The 19,002-nt window shown below is 42.1% G+C and overlaps 1 protein-coding gene and 1 pseudogene across 6 annotated transcripts in view; both read right to left on the bottom strand.

The window, feature by feature from the left end:
* GRHL2 (grainyhead like transcription factor 2) overlaps positions 1-19,002 on the bottom strand; it is a 181,321-nt gene that overhangs the window by 37,587 nt on the left and 124,732 nt on the right. For all 6 annotated transcript variants that reach the window (XM_045049526.1, XM_045049525.1, XM_006943329.5 and 3 more), the window contains 4 exons: positions 15,339-15,497; positions 7,874-7,961; positions 7,266-7,405; positions 2,291-2,322 (listed from right to left, as the gene is read on the bottom strand). In XM_045049526.1, the coding sequence (XP_044905461.1) occupies positions 2,291-2,322; positions 7,266-7,405; positions 7,874-7,961; positions 15,339-15,497 (419 nt within the window). The remainder of the gene's footprint in view (positions 1-2,290; positions 2,323-7,265; positions 7,406-7,873; positions 7,962-15,338; positions 15,498-19,002) is intronic.
* LOC102901139 lies at positions 11,573-15,326 on the bottom strand (annotated as a pseudogene).

The raw sequence follows: 19,002 nt of genomic DNA, 5'->3' as shown, positions 1-19,002 counted from the left end.
TAACAAAGGGTAACTCTCACTGAGAAGCCAAGCCACACGAGTTAGAAGTGGGTCAACTGGCCACCTAAATGCTGCCAACCTGCAAGGAAGGACCGTGTAGGCTGAGGTAGACTCACAGGTGAGGTCTGCGCATGAAGCAGCACTTGGGGCTCGGACACTTGTCACTTAGGAGGCTAACTTTTCCCATGAGAAGGGAAGAATGTTGGTGCTAGATGAGACCTCGAAGATCACCCCATGCGAAATCCTCATGCTACGGCTGAAGAAACCAAAGCCCAGAGACCAAGGAGCCAGCCCCAGGCCTCACACTGGTAAGCAACGGCCCAGGAGTAGAATGTGGGCTTCCTTAAGCTCAGAGTCACTGTTCTTTCCATGACGCCACACTGTCCCTTGTAAAATATGTGAGTAACAGATTAGAACCGATAGCGCTAATCTTTCTGTTCATTCCAGCCACGGCGAATATATTACCTATTAATTTGGTACTTAGCAAATTCAGAACTCAGAACTTAGAGGCCAGATCCTGGATGGACAAGGTTCAGCTACTAACCAGCTGGGGAATGACCCCTTTGAGATTCTTTACCCCTTAGGCCAGAGGATGGCACACGCTTTCTGTAAAGGGCCAGGTTAGCAAACATCTGGGCTCTCCTACACGGGGCTCTGTTGTGTTGGAACGACTCAGCTCTGCGGGTGTAGCCACAAGGCGGCCACAGACAAGACGTAAAGGAATTAACACGGCTGTGTTCCAACTAAACTTTATGGACACTTGAAGCTCATGGAATTTTCACGTGTCGCACAACATCATGCTCCTTTTGGATTTTCTTTCCATTTAAAAATGTTCGGAGACAACACAAAAACAGGTGGTGGGTTGATTTGGTCCTCAGACTGCAGCCTGCCCAACTCCGCTCTAGGAAATGAACACAGCAATATCTGCTCCGCTTACTTCGCCTGGAAATGTTTTCTAAGTACATATATAAATTGCATAAGCATAGGGAAGCTCTGAAAAAAATGATCTAGAGATTCCAGTTATACATGCATAATGCAAACGAAGATTTGAGTTGTATATATGTAACGTAGCATAGATACTGAAGAGGAAAATAGGGTCCGGGTCCCAAGAAATCATCCCAGTATAACCTCCAACTCACGTGGTTGAGGACAGATGTTTATTTCTGAGAGCCAGTTCTAAGGAAACTATTAACAAATTCGGTGGTGTCCCCTGGAGTGGGGATGCTGAAAGGTAAAACTATGTTTGAACGAGGAGGAAAGCATGAGGCTTATCTAGAGAGAACTAGAGGCAATGGGTAGAAGTCAAAAGAAGGTAGACATCAGTTCAACAGACAAAACTAACTTTCTCAGAGTGCAAGTGTCCCACGGTGTCATGAGCTATCTTACATACAGTGAGAATATTCAGGTAGAAGCTGGCTGACCACCTATCAAAAATGTGGTATACTCGGGGCGCCGGGATGGCTCAGTCGGTTAAGCATCCGACTTCGGCTCAGGTCATAATCTCACTGCTCGCGAGCTGGAGCCCCGCATCGGGCTCTGTGCTGACAGCTCAGAGCCTGGAACCTGGAGCCTGCTTTGGACACAGTCTCCTCTCTCTCTCTCCCCCTCCTCCACTCAAGGTCTGTCTCTCTCTCAAAAATAATAAATATTAAAAAAAAATTTTTTTAATGTGATATATTCTGGTACATAGTCTAGGAGAGAGGGTCAGCTAAATGACCTCGAAGGTTCCTTTTTGTCTCAAAAATTCTAGAGTCTCTACAATGAGTAAATGCATAGAAAGAACCATGCAGAAACTTGATGTGCAAGACAGTTGGGAGCCTTAGGGACCCGATGTAAACCCTCTTTTACCTACAATCCCATGGCCAGTGACTAAGTTCTCAGCCTCCCTGGCTTCATTCACACCAGCCTCACCGTTAGCACACTAGGCCCATTTCAAGAGGTACATGTGGGGACCCCAGTACTCAGCAGGGCAGGATGTCTGCCTGGCTGCCACCTCAAGCTCACCTCGATCCTGTGTTGGGGCCAAAGATTTCAGGAACTGGATTATCAGTGAAAAGGTGGAATCAAAGAGATGTGCCACTTAGAAAAATAGCTAGTTATTCAAAGGCAGATCATAGGAAGGAGAGATAAAGAAAGGCTTAGAAGGGGAGCAGCATTTCCCAGCCTTCCTCTCAGTGCCCAGGGTCAAGCCTTTCTCAGCGCTGAGCCCATGGTTATCCAGTGCTCTAAGAGCCATTTCCATTGACATGAATGGACTTTGGGGGTAAAGTGAAAGAACGGAGTATCTTACCCTTCTCGTTCATCATCCGTGTTGTAATACACCTGTGAAACAAAACAATAGGCTTACTGTAGGTCAGACACAAGAAATGGAAATCTATTACGTGATGCACAGAACTTTTCCTAGGCTTACACTGTCTCTTCAAGAAGACAAAAGACAAATCTGTTTAATGATGCTGTGTGTGTGTGTGTGTGTGTGTGTGTGTGTGTGTGTGTGTGTCCCCAAGGAAATACAGATTTAACCTCATATCCTCCCTAGGATTAATTCTTAGATTTTAAGGAAGTAAAATTAGAAATCTGATTATTATTATTATTAGCTCAAGTCATTCTGATCAGATAACCGACAGCTCTAAGCCAAATCTGGCTTTTGATATTAAAGAAATATTTTAGCAGGACCTAATATTTTAGCACGATCTCTGGAGCAAGGCCTGTAAGTAACCGATCCCATAGGGTCCACAGGTGGGCTGCCTACGGCTACTGCGCTCTGGCAAAGAGAGGGGAGCAAGAGAGTCCCACGCGGCGCAGCCGTAATATCACCCAGGCCTCTTCCGGCTCCCCGAAAAGGCCTGGATTATTCTGGCATCCCGCAACCACAGCCATTTAGCGGTCAACCGTCTTCAGGCTGGGGAAAGATCATGTGCCTCTAGGAGGTGCTCCTGGCCAGAAGACCTCTGGGAACAGGTTTCTTTAGGTGGTCGGCATGGTGGCAGGCAGAATCAGATTTAAAGAACTTACGAAGCATCCATATTCTTTTATGAAACTACAGAAATCCAGAGGGGATGTGGGATGTATCTCTCGGCCCAATTATTTATAAAAATTAATTGCAGGCCTGTCTTGAGCTTTCTTTGCGTGCTTCAGGACCATGTGTGTCTGGGTGAAGAACAATACCCCTAGTTAGTATCAGACGTTTACATGTTTGACTTCAAAAGTCACTTCCGGTTCTAATGCGGTTGGTCACCGCCCCTCCCCCAGCTGCCTGGGAGAAAAGCACCTTCGCCTAGACGTCGCCTAGACTGCCGCCTTCCCTACAAACTTTCTCAAAGGCTCTTGGCAGTTCCTGGGATGCTGCCACGCCCAGATTTCCTACACGACAAGGCTGGTTACCTGCAACTCTTTGGGCACGAGTCATTCTACTCATTACTTAGATTTCCACAAGGAACAAGGAACTTTTTCCTCTTTTTTTTTTTTTTTTTTAATTTTTTTAAAGTAGGCTCCACGCCCACCACAGAGCCCGACACGGGGCTCAAACTCACAACCCTGAGATCAAGACCAGAGCTGAGATCAAGAGTCATACGCTTAACCGCTGAGCCACTGAGTCGCTCAGGTGCCCCTCCTCTTAAAAATGTTTATGTCTATTGTTGTATATTTTGTTTCTTCTTAACAGAAACCAGCAAAGGTACGATGTTTTCTTCCTCCCTCCCCCAAGTTTCAGTGTGGCTCTGGAGGATCTGTCACGGTGAAGTTCTAGAAATGAGACTGTCTATTTAGGTGCATATAGAGTGACCCACGTAAGTGAGGGAGCCTGGGCCATGGCACTGGCCACACAACTGGGCTTTTGGGAAAAAGTTCCTGATGCTGGCCTTTTTTTTTTTTTTTTTTTTTTGCTAGTTTCTTTAAATGTGCCTTGTCTGTCTATATGACAGGGTCATGGACAGCTCTCTGAAAAGTTGATTGGTGACCCCAAAATGAAGCAGCCTTCTCTTAAGTGTTTTCCTGCCCTCCTGGATAGCCTCTGTGACACTGTTCCTATCACTGTCCTTGAATTGTCACTTCTTCTCTCACGCGATGACCTTGCTGTTTCTTCCTTGTTGGCTATAGGGCTTATCGCATGGATTTAATTTTTAGACAGTGTTTCTCAAACGTTAGAGTGCATAAAAAATATCTGGAGCCTTTGTCATAAAGGCAAATTCCCGGAACCCTCTTCGGAGATTTTAATGCAAAAGACTTGGACTAGGGGCGCCTGGGTGGCTTGGTCGGTTAAGTGTCCGACTCTTGATTTCCACTCAGGTCATGATCTCACAGTTCGTGGGTTCAAGCCCCACATCAGGTTTTGTGCTGACAGCATGGAGCCTACTTGAAATTCTCTCTCTCTGCCTCTCCCCCATGCTACCTTTCACTCTCTCTCTCTCTAATATAAATAAACATTAAAAAAAAAAAAAGACATGGAATGGAATTTGGGAACCTGAATTCGTATCAAGCATTCTTGTGGTCTGGAGGAAGGCTGTTTACAAATGACAACTGGAAAGACTGTTCTTGAGGGTACGGAGGAGGAGTGAAGTGATCCTTGGGTTCAGGTGCCTTCAGGAAGGCTGATGCCTGCAAAGTGTGCGTTATCCGGAAAGATGATGCCTCTGTGTCTCACAATTTCTCCCAAGCTCCCCTTATCGCTTGTTTCTAAAGCCATTCCAGAGAAAAGCCAGTGACCATTTGGTATTTAATGTGAGGAGAGGGAGACTGAAGATCTCCATAGTGCCTGCACATTGGGTTCATTCCCTCATACTTTTTGATAATTGTCTGATGAAGATTCCAATCTGCATGTGCATCGATGAGGTAATGGAGGAGGAGGAGGGGACACGTAGGCTGACAGTGAACATACCCACTCCCCAGTCCGTGTCCTCGGGTGACTAGGAATTGCTATGCCATAGCTGATGAGCCCTCAACATGGCTGGGGGGTCTCTCACCGACCCTGAGAGCTGGAGGGCTGCTCACTTTCCAGCTGCACAGGGCTTTGATGTGGCTGATTTTGACAAGGCTTGTGTCTGCAGTGATTCCTGAGCGGCACACCATCACCCGCCTTCCTCCCCTACCCAAGTCCCCATTTATGGTGAAACTGGTCCATATTTTAACTGGCCACTGCTGGATCCTGTTTTGCAGGGCAAAGCCGGTCTCCACCCCCACCACACCAACTTCTCAGGCCTTGGCACTGTCGGCTTCCCTCCTACCTCTGGATGCATCTTCCTGCTTTCTAGCTATTCCAAGGCAAGGCAGCCTTTAAGCCCTAGCCAGCCACCGTAGGCGCTCTTGTCCTTGGGCCAAGAAAGTTGATCAACCATGGAATATTCGCGCATTGTCCCAGAGCACAGCTGACTGTGTTCCTTTGTTGCCCAAAGCTCAGGCAGGCTCCCTCACTGACCCCTTTAACTCTGACTTCGAGGCCACAGGGGAAACCTGAGGGCTCTGCAAAAGTGGCCCCAGATTGTAGAACTTAACTTCGCCAATAACTCGGGGGTGCTGAGCTGCTTCGCATCTGCTACAACAAACAAACTTTAGAGGCGACATTTCCCTTCTGATTTGGTCACAGGCTAGGAACCTAGCTCAGACACGGAGGCCCAAGTGCGGCCAGAGGGCTGACAGCCGTGAGCAGCCAGATTCGGTCTTTTCCTCTGAAGATTCATTTATACCTTTGTCTATTTCAGAGACGTGTTCCCAAGAGAACAGGTCACGCTGTCAGCTTTGACAGAGAGCCGAAGCCAGAATCATGACAGTAAACAGTAAGAACAATTTAACTCAATTATCCCTTCTTCTGGAAAGTGTGGATACCCAGCTTCATAAAGTCCCATGGGGCTAAGACTGTAAATATACAAATCACCGTTGTTCTTGGGAATTAAACAAATGAATGAAATGAGGTGCTGGCGCTCATAGCTTGATAAACCTTAACATTCTTCCTTCCCCTTTGTGTCCTTGTTCTTATCAAACAAGTCAGACAAGAATGTTAAATTAGTTTTTAGTGGAATGTACTCTAAGAAAAAAAACATGAAGTATTTTGTTACCATGCTATGTCATGACCAGCAACAAAGAACCCCAGCTGTATAACTGCTTTGTCTCATACCTATAATGAAACAACGTGTGTATTGGGGGTTGGGAGACAATAGATTCTTAAGGAGAAGTTGAGCCAATAATGATTTCTCCTTGTAGGTGAATTCCACTGAGTGTCTGAACACTCAGAACGGAAGAAGAACTTGAGTGTGTAGTATGGCCCTATTTCTCAAAACAAACCTTTCGTCAGAGGATTTTGAGTTTGAAAGAAAACTAACCCACACAAGATTCACTAAGAGCCATTTGATTTGGTGAAAGACAAACCTGCATAATGCTAGGGAAGTCCTTTTTTTTTTTTCCACCCAATTTTAATTTACCACATAAAATAAGTAATACTAAAAATATTAAAGAAAGAAAAAAAATCATCCATCACTTAACCCGCCTCATCAAGTGTTGCAATTTTCTTGTTACCTTCAAGTTCAGGTACATACCTAGGATCACAGTATAGACACAAATGGGTATTCTAATTTTTTCTCGCACTGAATATTATCATAACTAGTTCTTCTGTTGCCACATAATTTCCGTAATTATAATTTTAGTGGCCACATAATATTTCATCAACTTGAGCTACCATAATGAGTTAATTATTGGGTGTTTATGTTATCTTAATTCTAGTTCTTTAATTTCACTTGTAGATATAAGGAGAAGACGGAAATTACTTTTAAAAAGGCATGTCTACAATCTCATTTTTTCTTTTGGTGTGAAATTATCTACCTATGCAATGGGAACTGTTCATTTACTAAGGGAAGAATTGTTGATATGGTTTTATTTAATCGATAAAGTTTTCCTCTTGGGCAACCTTCTGAAGTTACAGGTGCAGTTTAATTTCCCACCATGAGGTGGAGCTCTGTTGCATCAGGCTCGACTCACAAGACCACAGGGACAGCACACAACTTTTTCTCAGATTATCAGTGTCCTTGCTTTCTTCCTCTTTCACTGCTTTGTCAACACTTCACTACTATCAGCTCACTCCCTTCTTCCCCTCAGCTTCCTCTCCTGAGACATTCCTTTCCATAAAAAATCCATTTTCTTACAAAATGACTGACTTTTCATGGGAGGCATGGAGTGCAGGGGTTATTTTCAAGGTCAACACTGCCTGATGTGATTCTGCCTCGAGGCTCCACCGGCCCCCGCGGATGGATGGCAGGTGGATATTAGCAGATAGGTCCTACCTGTCCTGTCCTCTGCAGGTTTGCAAAGTGAACGTCGGGTATGAAGAGGACCGGTTGCGAGTGCAGATCAGGCATTGTTTTGAAGTAGGTGATGTCGCTCTTCTTCTGTAAAGGTATTGCGGCCAACTTCCCATCAGAGGCTGGACGTGAGAGGGTTACACGTGACTAAGAACTCTTAGCTGTGAGCCCTGGTCTGAGTTCTCTGTTTTCTCGTTTGAAGCTTCCCAAAAGCCAGAGAGGTGAACACTCTTTACCACCTCCCCCTCTCCTACTGCCAAACTAACGTAAAGAGCGTGAACTTCGGGGGAGCACTCCTGAGGTGGCTGGCGCCTCTCGGGCCCTCCTGTCCCTCTCTGCACCCTAGATTCCTTGTCTGGAGGAGGAGGATGTTGGTCTCCATGCTATTACAAAGTCCCTCCCAACACAAACAATCTGTGGTCATGCGATTCCATTTGCTTCTCCAGAGAAAATTCACCCAGTCTTTACGGCTAGGGAAAAGCAAGCCACCCCTCACATACCCACAGTTTTGCCCACCACCCCCTTCCTTCCACCTGTTCCCCTAGTGGACCTGGCCTGGCTGGAGCCCACCCCTCCTCAGCAACACTCACAGTTGTTGCACTGGGTTTGGGAGGGCTGGCCTTTCCCCTTCTTCCTGTTTTGCTTCCTCTCTTCGTCTCGGATTTTCCTTTCTGCTCCCTGACAGGGAAAAACAATGCCAGGCATGTTATCAGAGCATGCAGGAATACTGTCAGCATACAAACCTCTAGGATAAGCCACGAAACGAGGGTGAAGGGAGAGCAGGCAGCCCCGTTTCCGTTCCTCTGGCGAGGTCAGGACTCGGTTCTGCAGGCGGAGACAGATCCTCAGTCTGTAGCACGTTTTCACCTCTGAGTGATCCCACTTCTTCCAGATTGCCCCCTTTTTTGCAATCCTGTCTATCTATACAACTTCAATTTTGAATCCACACAGAACGACCAGACTCAGGTTCCTATCCCAGGGAGGGCAGTTAGGTAACTTTAGCGATTATAATAAAATGTCATTAAGATAAAGCGTTGCCCCATCAATATGGTTCCTAGGCACAGGGAGAGCATTAAAGTTGAGTGTGAATTCCCTAGAAAACTTCCCCTTTGCCCCTTGTCATGGAGCTTTTAAAAATCATTACAGTAATGGAAGTGAGGGGAGGGCTAAGGAAACTAAGTGTAAGATCATTTTGCACAGACGAGTGTGATATTGGTTTTTGTTTTAATGTGTGCAGAAGTGCTTGGGGATGGTGCTCATTCAACCAAACAGAAAAAAGTTTGGTCTATTCACCTCCTTGGGGCTCCTCTGTTCCTGGTAATCTGACTTTTTCATCGGCTTCTCTTACCAGATCCCACCCTGCTTAACCAGTTGACCATCACCTTATAGCTCTTTCCTTCTTGGCCTTCAAGGATTCCCTGATTATTCTTATTCTTTCATTCTTATTCTTATTCTTATTCTCATTCTTATATTCTTGTTCTTAGTCACTCTTCTTTGTCAGCTTTGCCAACTCATTTACTTCTCACTCTTCCAAATACAGACGCTCCAACAGTTTTCTTTTTCTTCCTCTCTCCATTCTTCATAGAACTTACTCTGTGCCAAATGAGTTCTAAGAGCTTTACATCGATTCTGGACAGATATAATAATTTAACCAGGTATTTTTAAAATCCTTTTTATGTTTATTTATTTTTGAGAGAGAGAGAAAGAGCTCGAGGAGGGAGGGGGCAGAGAGAAAGGGAGACACAGAATCCAAAGCAGGCTCCAGGCTCCACGCTGTCAGCACAGGGCCCGATGTGGGGCTTGAACTCATGAATCGTGAGATCGTGACCTGAGTCGAAGTGGGACACTTAACCGACTGTGCCACCAGGCATCCCTTTTTTACCAGATATTTTAAATATGTTTTTATGTCAAAAAACTTCTCACTACCAAAAGGGAGTAACTGTTTTATAGTGCTTCACTTTTAAGTTTTGAATTGTCATGGATAATTATACATCATGGAAATTCACATCAAAAGGGAAATAAAATATAGAAATATATCCTTTGGAAGTTTCTGCAAGATATATTAAGGTTTTGTACAGTTTTTATATGTAGATAATGAAGTGTTAAATGTACAGACCTCACCTTGTCAAAACTGGTATGAAACATAAGCAAAAGTCTCCCATTATTCATTTTTTGTTAGGTTCATATCAGACATTTTTCTATGTACTTGGAGTTTTATGTACAATATAGTAGTTAACATAAATTAAAGTGTGAAATTTTATATAAATTACAACTCACTGAAGATAGACCCCAAGGTTGGTCAGGCAGTTGTATTTCTAAATTAGTGCTTTATTTGGTACTATTACTATGAGAAAAAGGTCTGGAATTAATCTGTTTCAAGACTTATATATGTTCAATGTCAATTTTTCAGAAATAGAGTCACCTGCTTATTATTTTACAGGCATTCTTTGATGTGCCAAACCAAATGGATTAACATAAAACATGAGTGGCTCCCCACAGAGCCCAGTCTTGCTGCCATGTCAATATTAGAAATCTCCTGCCCAGAACGCCCAGATATCGGCATGATAAAATAACAAGTCTGATGGTATCCAAACATTTCTAGTTCCCATTTCTAAAATCAATCTTTGACTTCACAATGACCCAGAAAAGCTTAGATACATTTAATTAAGATGAAGAAAGCTTCCTTGAACATGACCTTCCATGAATTCCTTTCCTTCCTTTGATTATCTGTGACCGAAGCTTCTAAGACATTCTTTCCACTCTTATCAAAGTGCAAAAAGTCTACTTCCAGAACAGTACAATTTTCTATAAAGACCAAATTTGTCATTTGAAAATAATTTCCCCTGCCTAAATGTTCACTTTGGAGTGTCAGATTTGAAAAACATGCCTGAAGATTTCCTGATTATTTTGTGATCACTGTGGCCACTTCTTGAGGGGTGATGGCTATCCTTGTTTTATTTGACACTTAAATTGTTTCCCCTGAATTTATTTTAAGAATGTGTCCTTAACAGATTGAAAGTTGGCCAAGGTACCAAGATAGTTTGCAGGGGCATCTTTAGCTTTTCATCATCTTCAACAATTGTCACTTCCAAGATCTTTCCAAACAAAAATTAATAAAGAGAAAAAAAATCTTTAAAAACAAAAAAAGAACATGGCTTCATTTCTCAAGTTTTACACAATGCATAGTTACTGTTTACAGTAATACAATTCTTGTTTTTCAGCAAAGATAATGGAAGTAATTAAATACAGATATAAAGACAGAGACATAGGTATTGATATAGGTAGATATATAGACAGATCCTGAATTTTTTAATCCATAAACATATGCATTTCAAAGAAGTATCATAATATCAAAAATAAATTAGAGAAGGTCTTTATTTGTATCTCACAGGTGTGTTAATCATAAATCAAACCGGAGAACTATAAATAGTGCAGAATTGCATCTGTTTAGGGTTCTCAACTGTGATTGGGAATCTTATATTTTAAACTGGAATAGCTCTTAGCTCTTTTGCTTTAGAGGATAATTCAAATGAATCATTTGCATTCGCGCACCCATTTGAAAAGTGGAAAAATTAAACTTTTTCTCTTTTCAATCTCCCAGGAGTAAGTTTTGCCTGGGTTTTGAAATTAGAGCTGCATATATGCCAAATTACAGAAGATTTTATATCTAGCTTATTAGAAAAATTACCAGCAGGTAAGGTTAATGCATTCTGCTTGAGATTTCTTCCTTATCCTTAACAACAGGAGAAGTAAGCTAAAAACTACCCCTGGAAACTCTTTATATCACTAGTTTCTTAGAGTCCTAGGACATGGGTGAACAACACTATTCATCCTTCATTTTTCTTTTGTTTTGAGTTTTAGTATTTATCATATCGACACTGTTGACAAAACTAACTATATGAGCATCCCTTGAGGCCTCTTTCCCACTGTCAATTCCAGCTCTAATGTAAGGGTAATTGGACTGCCCAGTGTCTCTACTCCTTCCCTTCCTTTCTCCTTGTCCCTAATCTTACTCCTCACCTCTAAGGAGATTCCCAGAGGGGGGAATTCTACAATCTCCCTTGAAATATCTGGAATACAGTGAGGGAATTCAAATTATTTAAATGCTATCCCACTTAGGGGCGCCTGGGTGGCGCAGTCGGTTAAGCGTCTGACTTCAGCCAGGTCACGATCTCGCGGTCCGGGAGTTCGAGCCCCGCGTCAGGCTCTGGGCTGATGGCTCGGAGCCTGGAGCCTGCTTCAGATTCTGTGTCTCCCTCTCTCTCTGCCCCTCCCCCGTTCATGCTCTGTCTCTCTCTGTCCCAAAAATAAATAAACGTTAAAAAAAAAAAATGCTATCCCACTTGTACTTTAAAAAAATTCCCTGTTGCACATCGTTTGGAAATGCTTTTTCCATGTTCAATGTGCTGAATTAAAGATATGTACTGATTTTTCTTTGTTCTCTTTTGTTTTTAACAGGCTACCTTGGCTCTTTGTTGAGGCTTTGAATCCTCAGTTGTCATTTTGGCTTTTTATGCATATGGTTGTTTATCAGTTCAAGGAATATGGGTTTGCAGTCAGGCCGGATTTGCATCCAGCTCTCTACTTTTTCGCTGTGTGACTTAGACAAGTTACCTGTGCCGCTGACCCACTGTTTTCTCATTTATACAACTGTGTCTATTGACTTACTGGCCCTTCTACTGGGGAGGCTACCTAAATGTCCCTGAGAGTGGTATTGAAAAGTTTGATGACAAAGGTTTCCTTATAGTGACTTTTTAATTATTCTATTCTATTCTATTCTATTCTATTCTATTCTATTCTATTCTATTCTATTCTACTTATATGCCCCAAGAATATTTTTAAAGTCTAATAAATTAACAATTTGGTGTTGATTTCCTGCGTCAGTTTTCCCAAGTACGTGCTGGTAGGCTGTTTAAATATACATAGATTTATTTATACATAAAGTTTATATTTTAAGTTTTCACAATTTATCATCTTTGGCATTGATTTAGTTCAACTGTCTTTTAATTTATTTATTTGTTTGTTTGTTTGTTTACTTATTTATTGAGAAGGAGCCTGCTTTATTGGGGGGCAGAGCACTGCACGTGGCCAACGGATGAAGGCAACTGGAACATGGGTCCCTCTAGGCAACTTCCCCAGCCTCATCCCTCCTCGGAGCTGGGACACTCCCCACCATTTCCTTGAAGGCCAATGTGGTAGTTACAGATAGAACCCCTCAGGGGTGCTTTTTGGGTTTTTATAAAGAACATTTTCTTTAGACTTTTGAGGTCTTCGATTGTTACTTTCATTCTACGTTGTCTCAAGGCCATCAGACCAGCTTTTGTACAGACTGCCTTGATGTCAGCCCCAGAGAGGTCATCTTTAGCCATGATTAAGTCGTCCAGAGTTACATCATTGGCCGTGTCACGCTGCTTGTGTGGATCTGAAAGATGCGCTGTTTAGTCTTTTCATCGGGCAGGGGGATCTCAATTTTCCTGTCAATGCGGCCTGGTCTGATAAGTGCTGGATCCAAAGTTTCTATTCAATTTGTGGCCATGATCACTTTCACATCACCCCTGGAATCAAATCCATCCAACTGGTCCAACAGTTCCAACGTTGTTCTTTGAATTTCTCTCTCACCACCGGAATTTGAGTCATATGTTTTTGTTCCAGTGGCATCAGTTTGGGCCCATCACCTAGGTATTTCTGAATAAGTTCAGAGCCAACCACTCTTAAGAAAGTGGCTGAGGTTTGGTTTGCTACTGCTTTGGCTAATAAGGTTTTACTTGTGCCAGGTGGACCGTAGAGAATGACCCCCTTTGAGGGCTTTATACCCATCTCTTCATAATATTCAGGATGAGCAAGAGGAAGCTCCACAGATTCCTTAATTTCCTGGATTTGGTTGTCCAACCCCCCCCCCCCAATATCAGCATAGGTTTCCTAGGGAGCCTTTTCTACCTTCATCACTGTGACCAAAGGATCCGTGTCATCGATGAGCACCCCTATGACAGCATGCACCTTGTGGTTGAGCAAGACTGAGCAGCCTGGTTCCAGCAGATCCTCGTCTATAATGGAAAGAATGTTGACGTAGTGTTCTGAGCCCACAGATGTAGACACGATGGCATGACTGTCATGAATGATCTCTTCCAACATTCCTACCAACATTGGGGTCCCCCTCAGATCATCCACCTTTGATCTTTCCTCCTCTTGCTTTTCTTCTAAAGTCTTCATTTGTTCCTGATTTCTACTGAAGTCTTCCTCCACAAGAAGAGAGTCTTTAATTCTAACTTCGGAAATTTTAACCGGCACTGAGTGTGACGGGTCACCAGTGGCAGCTTGCTGGCAGCACCAGGTCCCTTTGTTTTCTTCTTTTTCCCCACTCTAGTTGGCACAGGAGGTTCGTATTTCATTTTCTGGTCCTTGTCATCCTTCTTTACCACCTCCAGGGCCACGACCACCACTCTTTCACCCATCTTGCTTCTGCCACTGAAACCCTGTTCCATTGTTTTAGTTTTCTACCTCAAAGACACCTATTATATGTATATTGGATCTTCTTTACCACTCTCTTACATCTATTATTTTCTTTCTCATCTCTCTTTTTTTTCTTTTGATTTTTAAAATTTTGCTCTTTCCAACTTGCATATTTCTCCTAAGGCATCCCCTGGTATATTTATTCACTCTTGTTTTGCTTCTAGTGTAGTCTTTACTTCTGAAATATTTTAATTGTTTATTTCTGAATTCTATCACAACTCTTTTCAAATCACTCTATTCTCAAGACATGTCATGCCTGAGTTTTGTATGTGATTTATGTTCGTCTTCATGACTTCTGTGTGTTTCTTAATTGCATTTAGCTCATTTTGTAACATTAAGCTATAGGTTTCACCTGTTTCATGGGTAGGTCCACAGGGAAGTCAGTGTGATCTCAGTCTCTATTTTCATGAGATACCCATTGGGATTCAACTGTTTTTCTTTCCTGATGGTCATTTTTGAGTGAAATGAATGGACCCGGATAGTTCTGCTAGCTTCATGGCTCTCATGCTCTCTCTTCAGATGTGTTCACAAAGTGATTAAAAAAAAAAAAAACAAACAGTCTTGTATTTCCTGAGATCTGTCTACTCCATATCCTTTCTCTTCACCCTTTTTATTTGGAATTTCTCTTTACTTTATACCTTTTTTTTGGGGGGGGGGGAGTGGGAGGAGTCCAATTCAACTTGGATTCTACTCCTAGCAGCTTTTTCTTCTAGTGCAGAGTTTTGCCCTAGAAGGGAACTTAAATTTATAACTTTCTGGAGTTCATAGAGCCCCAAACACTTCAATGTTCCATCCCTTTGCACCCAACAGCAATAGCAAATTAGAGTCTACAGAATCTGTACCCTCCCACCCCAGTTTCACATACAGTCCTCAGATGGCACACTTCACTCTCTAGTGAGTACCTGGGGGCGATTTTGTAGGTTGCCTGTTCTTTGGTTATCAAGTAGCCCCACTGTTTTCCCTCGTGATGCTGATACCATACAGGTCTCAAAACTGTTGTTGCTTATTCCCACTCATATTTGGGATTTGTAAGGATCTCATGTCACATAATCATAGGGTTTTATAAGCTTTGCTATTCTAATCATTGTATCTTATAGTGGGATTCAGAGTGATTAAAAAAACTGTATCTCCTCCTGAGTGCATGTTTACTAATAAGCTTATTTTATAGGTGCCATTTCCATTCCAAAAAGCTCTAAATGAGACCCCATTTAACCCATAAAATAATACAGTTTATACTGGTATGCTCTGGGACAGGCTTATACCCGGTAAAAACTATTAATCCATTATTTCAGTTATCTAAGTGAATTAGACTGATAGTACAGTGCAGTGTCAATCAGTCATTAAATTAGTGGTGAAACTGACTAATAAAAGAAGAGTTGACTGATGACTCCCTAGATATCTAATAGGAATTGAAAATGACAGATTACAACTCCCAGTATGATAAGGTAATTACTTTGACACCACCAGACAAGAGAAGGTAACAAGGGGGAAATGTCATTAAAAGTAGTATCTAATAACAAAGATACCTTTATGATCTTTACTCACTTTGTCGCAGAAGACCTTGATCTGGCAGTAAGCTCTATGAATGGGCTTATTGCTACGATTATTATAACTGTATGTATCAATCTGAATCATCAAAGGAAGTCCTTTCACCCCTTTCTGGGATGAGAAATCTGTACTCAGGCAATTCACAGTGATGAAAATCTGAGGGTGGGAGAAAGAAAGGAAAAGGTCACAAGTCACCATAAAAAGGATCTATTAAAAAATGCATAAGCCTAAGACTTGGAATCACAACACTACACAATCTTCTAAGGACAAGTGAAGAACATTTGGATACGCTGAAATAAGAACATGCTGAGCACATGAAACATTATATATATCGTAATTTGTAATTTAAATATATAAAAATTGTTGCTTTCCTATTAAATCTTGAAATAGACAATTGATGCTTTCCTTTAGGCATATCAGCAAAGTTTTACCTATTTTTCAAACATGCATAAATCAGATGTGTAAACCACTATCTCTTCAACATATTAAAGCTGTCACTTCTAATATTACATCACTTTCTCAAATCTCTGTCCTGTGGGATAAAACAAAACCAAAAACAAAAGTAGGGAACATTTCCCCTTGCACACTACTGCATTGAAATAGTTATTTGTTTATATATCTGTTTTTCCTCCTTGACTATTAATTTTGAGATTTGAGACCATTTCTTACTATTTTTCTATTAGTCGTACCTAATGTAGAGTGTGGTGGAGAACAGGCATTCAATAAACATGTGATGAATCCATCAATAAGTTTATCTGTAGAAAAACCCCTAAGTTTTATTTAAGTTTATTTAATTAAAAAAATTTTTTTAATGTTTATCTTTATTTTTCAGACAGAGAGAGACAGCATGAACGGGGGAGAGGCAGAGAGAGAGGGAAACACAGAATTGGAAGCAGGCTCCAGGCTCTGAGCTGTCAGCACAGAGCCCAATGCGGGGCTCGAACTCGTCAACCGCGAGATCATGACCTGAGCCAAAGTTGGACGCTCAACCGACTGAGCCACCCAGGCGGCCCAAGTTTATTTAATTTTTTTTTAGTAATTTCTACACCCAATGTGGGGATCAAACTCATGACCCCGAGATCCAGAGTCGCAGGCCCCACAGACTGAGCCAGTCAGGCTCCCCTCAAAAGCCCAAAGTTTTAGTTCTAGCTCCAACATTAGCGAGCTAAGAGACCTCAGACAAGTCACTTACTGTCTTTGGTTTTCAACTTTTTTCTTAAAATTATTTTTAAAATCCTTCCCTGAAGGATGAAAATGTAAATTATTAAATATTCTGAAAACAATTGCATAGATACATTATGTGACCCATGTTTTATTTGGTCCCACTGAAATTTTCATTCACTCTCAAACCCTTGACCTTTTGTGTCACAGCAACATCAAAAAGAACAGTCCTGCAAAAGCAAAGAGCCGCTGGCATGAACTGCATTTTAAAGGCCATTCAAATCTTTGATTTTACTACCAGGATTGATCTAATTCATTTTAAGCTCTATTGCCTGTAGGTTTTTGGTAATTTATACAAGCAGATATCTCATTTTTAGTGCTATATCGATACAAAGATCATTTTTTAATTTTGTTTCTGAGCCTCTTACTTGGTCACGAAAAACACAGCAATAACGCACCACATCAACAATAAGGCTAAGATGAAATGTCTTAGTGACATGCTAATTACAACAACCTTGCGCACTGTGCCACAGACCCTCACTTTTCCAGCCATCATATGAAAACAAGTGCCTAGAGATGATGTAACCATGGATATCTCCCATTCATTCATTCATTCATTCATTCTTATTATTCATCCTATAAACATCAACACAAGCCCACTGTAAGTCAAACACAGCATTAGACATTGAGGGCAGAGAACAAAGCCAGACCCCTGCCTCACATAGTGGACGGTCCAAGGAGAGGAGTAATCCAGTAATAACCAACACAGGGTGGTCAAGTACAGAGGTCATGAGAACACAGAACACGGCACTGAACCTGGAGGACATGTGTGAAGCAAAGCCCGCACAGACACTGGGATGAGACTATGGACTATCATTATTTAGTAATGGTAGAGAAAAAGGACTCAAAATTCAAATGTCCAGTGATTCAGGGGAACTGAGTGATAAAGACCACTGAGAAAGACTATACCAGGCCTGTCTCTCCTCCTGAACTTTCAGGGTAAAAGTAGACAGCAAATGCTGTCTGCTGCTCCTGGAGATGCCCTAACTGCAGAGAACATTGATGTGTGCCACAAATATTTTTAAATACCTACTATGTTCCTGAGACTGTGCTAGGGACTAGGACAGATGCACCAATTGTAGTCCTGTAATCACGGAAGTCAGAGGCCAGATGGGGAGAGAGAAGCAACATGATGGAGCTCTAAAGACTACAACAACGTCGTCAAATGCTGATCTTTAGGTCAAACCAACAAATAAAAGTATACTTTCCTGGGAACACTTGACTTCTTCTATTGTTATTGTTATTACTGACAACAGGCTTATCTTGGCCAGAATGTATAAAACACAGCTTTCTATCAGCAAATCAATGACCACTCTGGGGAACTATGCCATTGTCTGTATTTTTGACCATGGATTTCATACAGAAATCTTTCTGTAGTGACTATAACTCACAGGGGGCCTCAGTACAGACTGGTTCTTTTCTACTCCCTCATAAAACCTTCCTAGTACTACAGAATCCAAAAGAGAAAAGTGTTCTGATGTATATTTCCTAAGGTATTAGGGTTCACACTTGGGTCAGTGAATTACCCATACATCACAAACAGTGGACCGCACTCAGACAGGCAGGATGCAATGATAATTGTGGCCTTTGTCAGCTCCAAGTCCCAACTAAGAGAGCTGGGCTGATGGCATGTGTATATTTACAAGGACCGCTTGAGTAGGACAGATCCGCTGGCAATATACTACGATAAATAGACTAAATCCTCCTTGGTGGAGCTGTAGCGGTCAGCCACCCGGTAGAGAAGGTCTTTAAAGGTCAAATGAGCTACAACACACGAGACTGTACCTGGACACACTTAGACTAGGTCCTTTTAATGGGAGAGATTCTTAGTAAAGGTCCAATGGGCTCTTTTTGATGCATGGCCTCCTGATCCTATACAAACTAAACGACACGAGATTCTGCCTTCTCTGCTACATGGAGCTAGCAGCTCCCAAAACTATCCTAACAGGGATTTTATAATAGAGTTGGCACCGCTCTCCTCTTGCCTGGCTGCCTGAACCCAATAGTAAAGCACAGTTTCAGTGCCCCATGGTAGCAATCATAGTCTCACTGTGCTGCACTTAAAACCTAAATGGTTGAACTTTAACTGCAGCTGGGGACTGGAGGGGATGGGAAGGGATGGAAGGACATTAACTAAAACCCTGGCTTGAGAACTGATAAGCATTTATTTGTTTCATCTTGCAAACCCAAACATGTCCCAGCTCCACGCACAGCCGGCAAACGTGAAAGCCATTTTCTTGGAAGTTTATCTACAAAGTACTGTTTGCAAATGCGTGCTACAGAAACTTAGGGAAAAGGTATGCTTTCTCCCCACCAAACGTTCATCCAAATGTCAAGCACAGAAAATTCTTTTTCACTCCAGTAGGAGCCCTGATTATGTAAAGAGCATATAAATGCCATGAACAATTGGGTATGTCACCCAATAATTATGAATATTATA

The sequence above is a fragment of the Felis catus genome, chromosome F2 (assembly GCF_018350175.1).
Source record: "Felis catus isolate Fca126 chromosome F2, F.catus_Fca126_mat1.0, whole genome shotgun sequence".
Classification (NCBI taxonomy): Eukaryota; Metazoa; Chordata; class Mammalia; order Carnivora; family Felidae; genus Felis; species Felis catus.
Note: the sequence above shows the minus strand (reverse complement) of the source record. Positions and strands in the feature narration are given on the sequence as shown.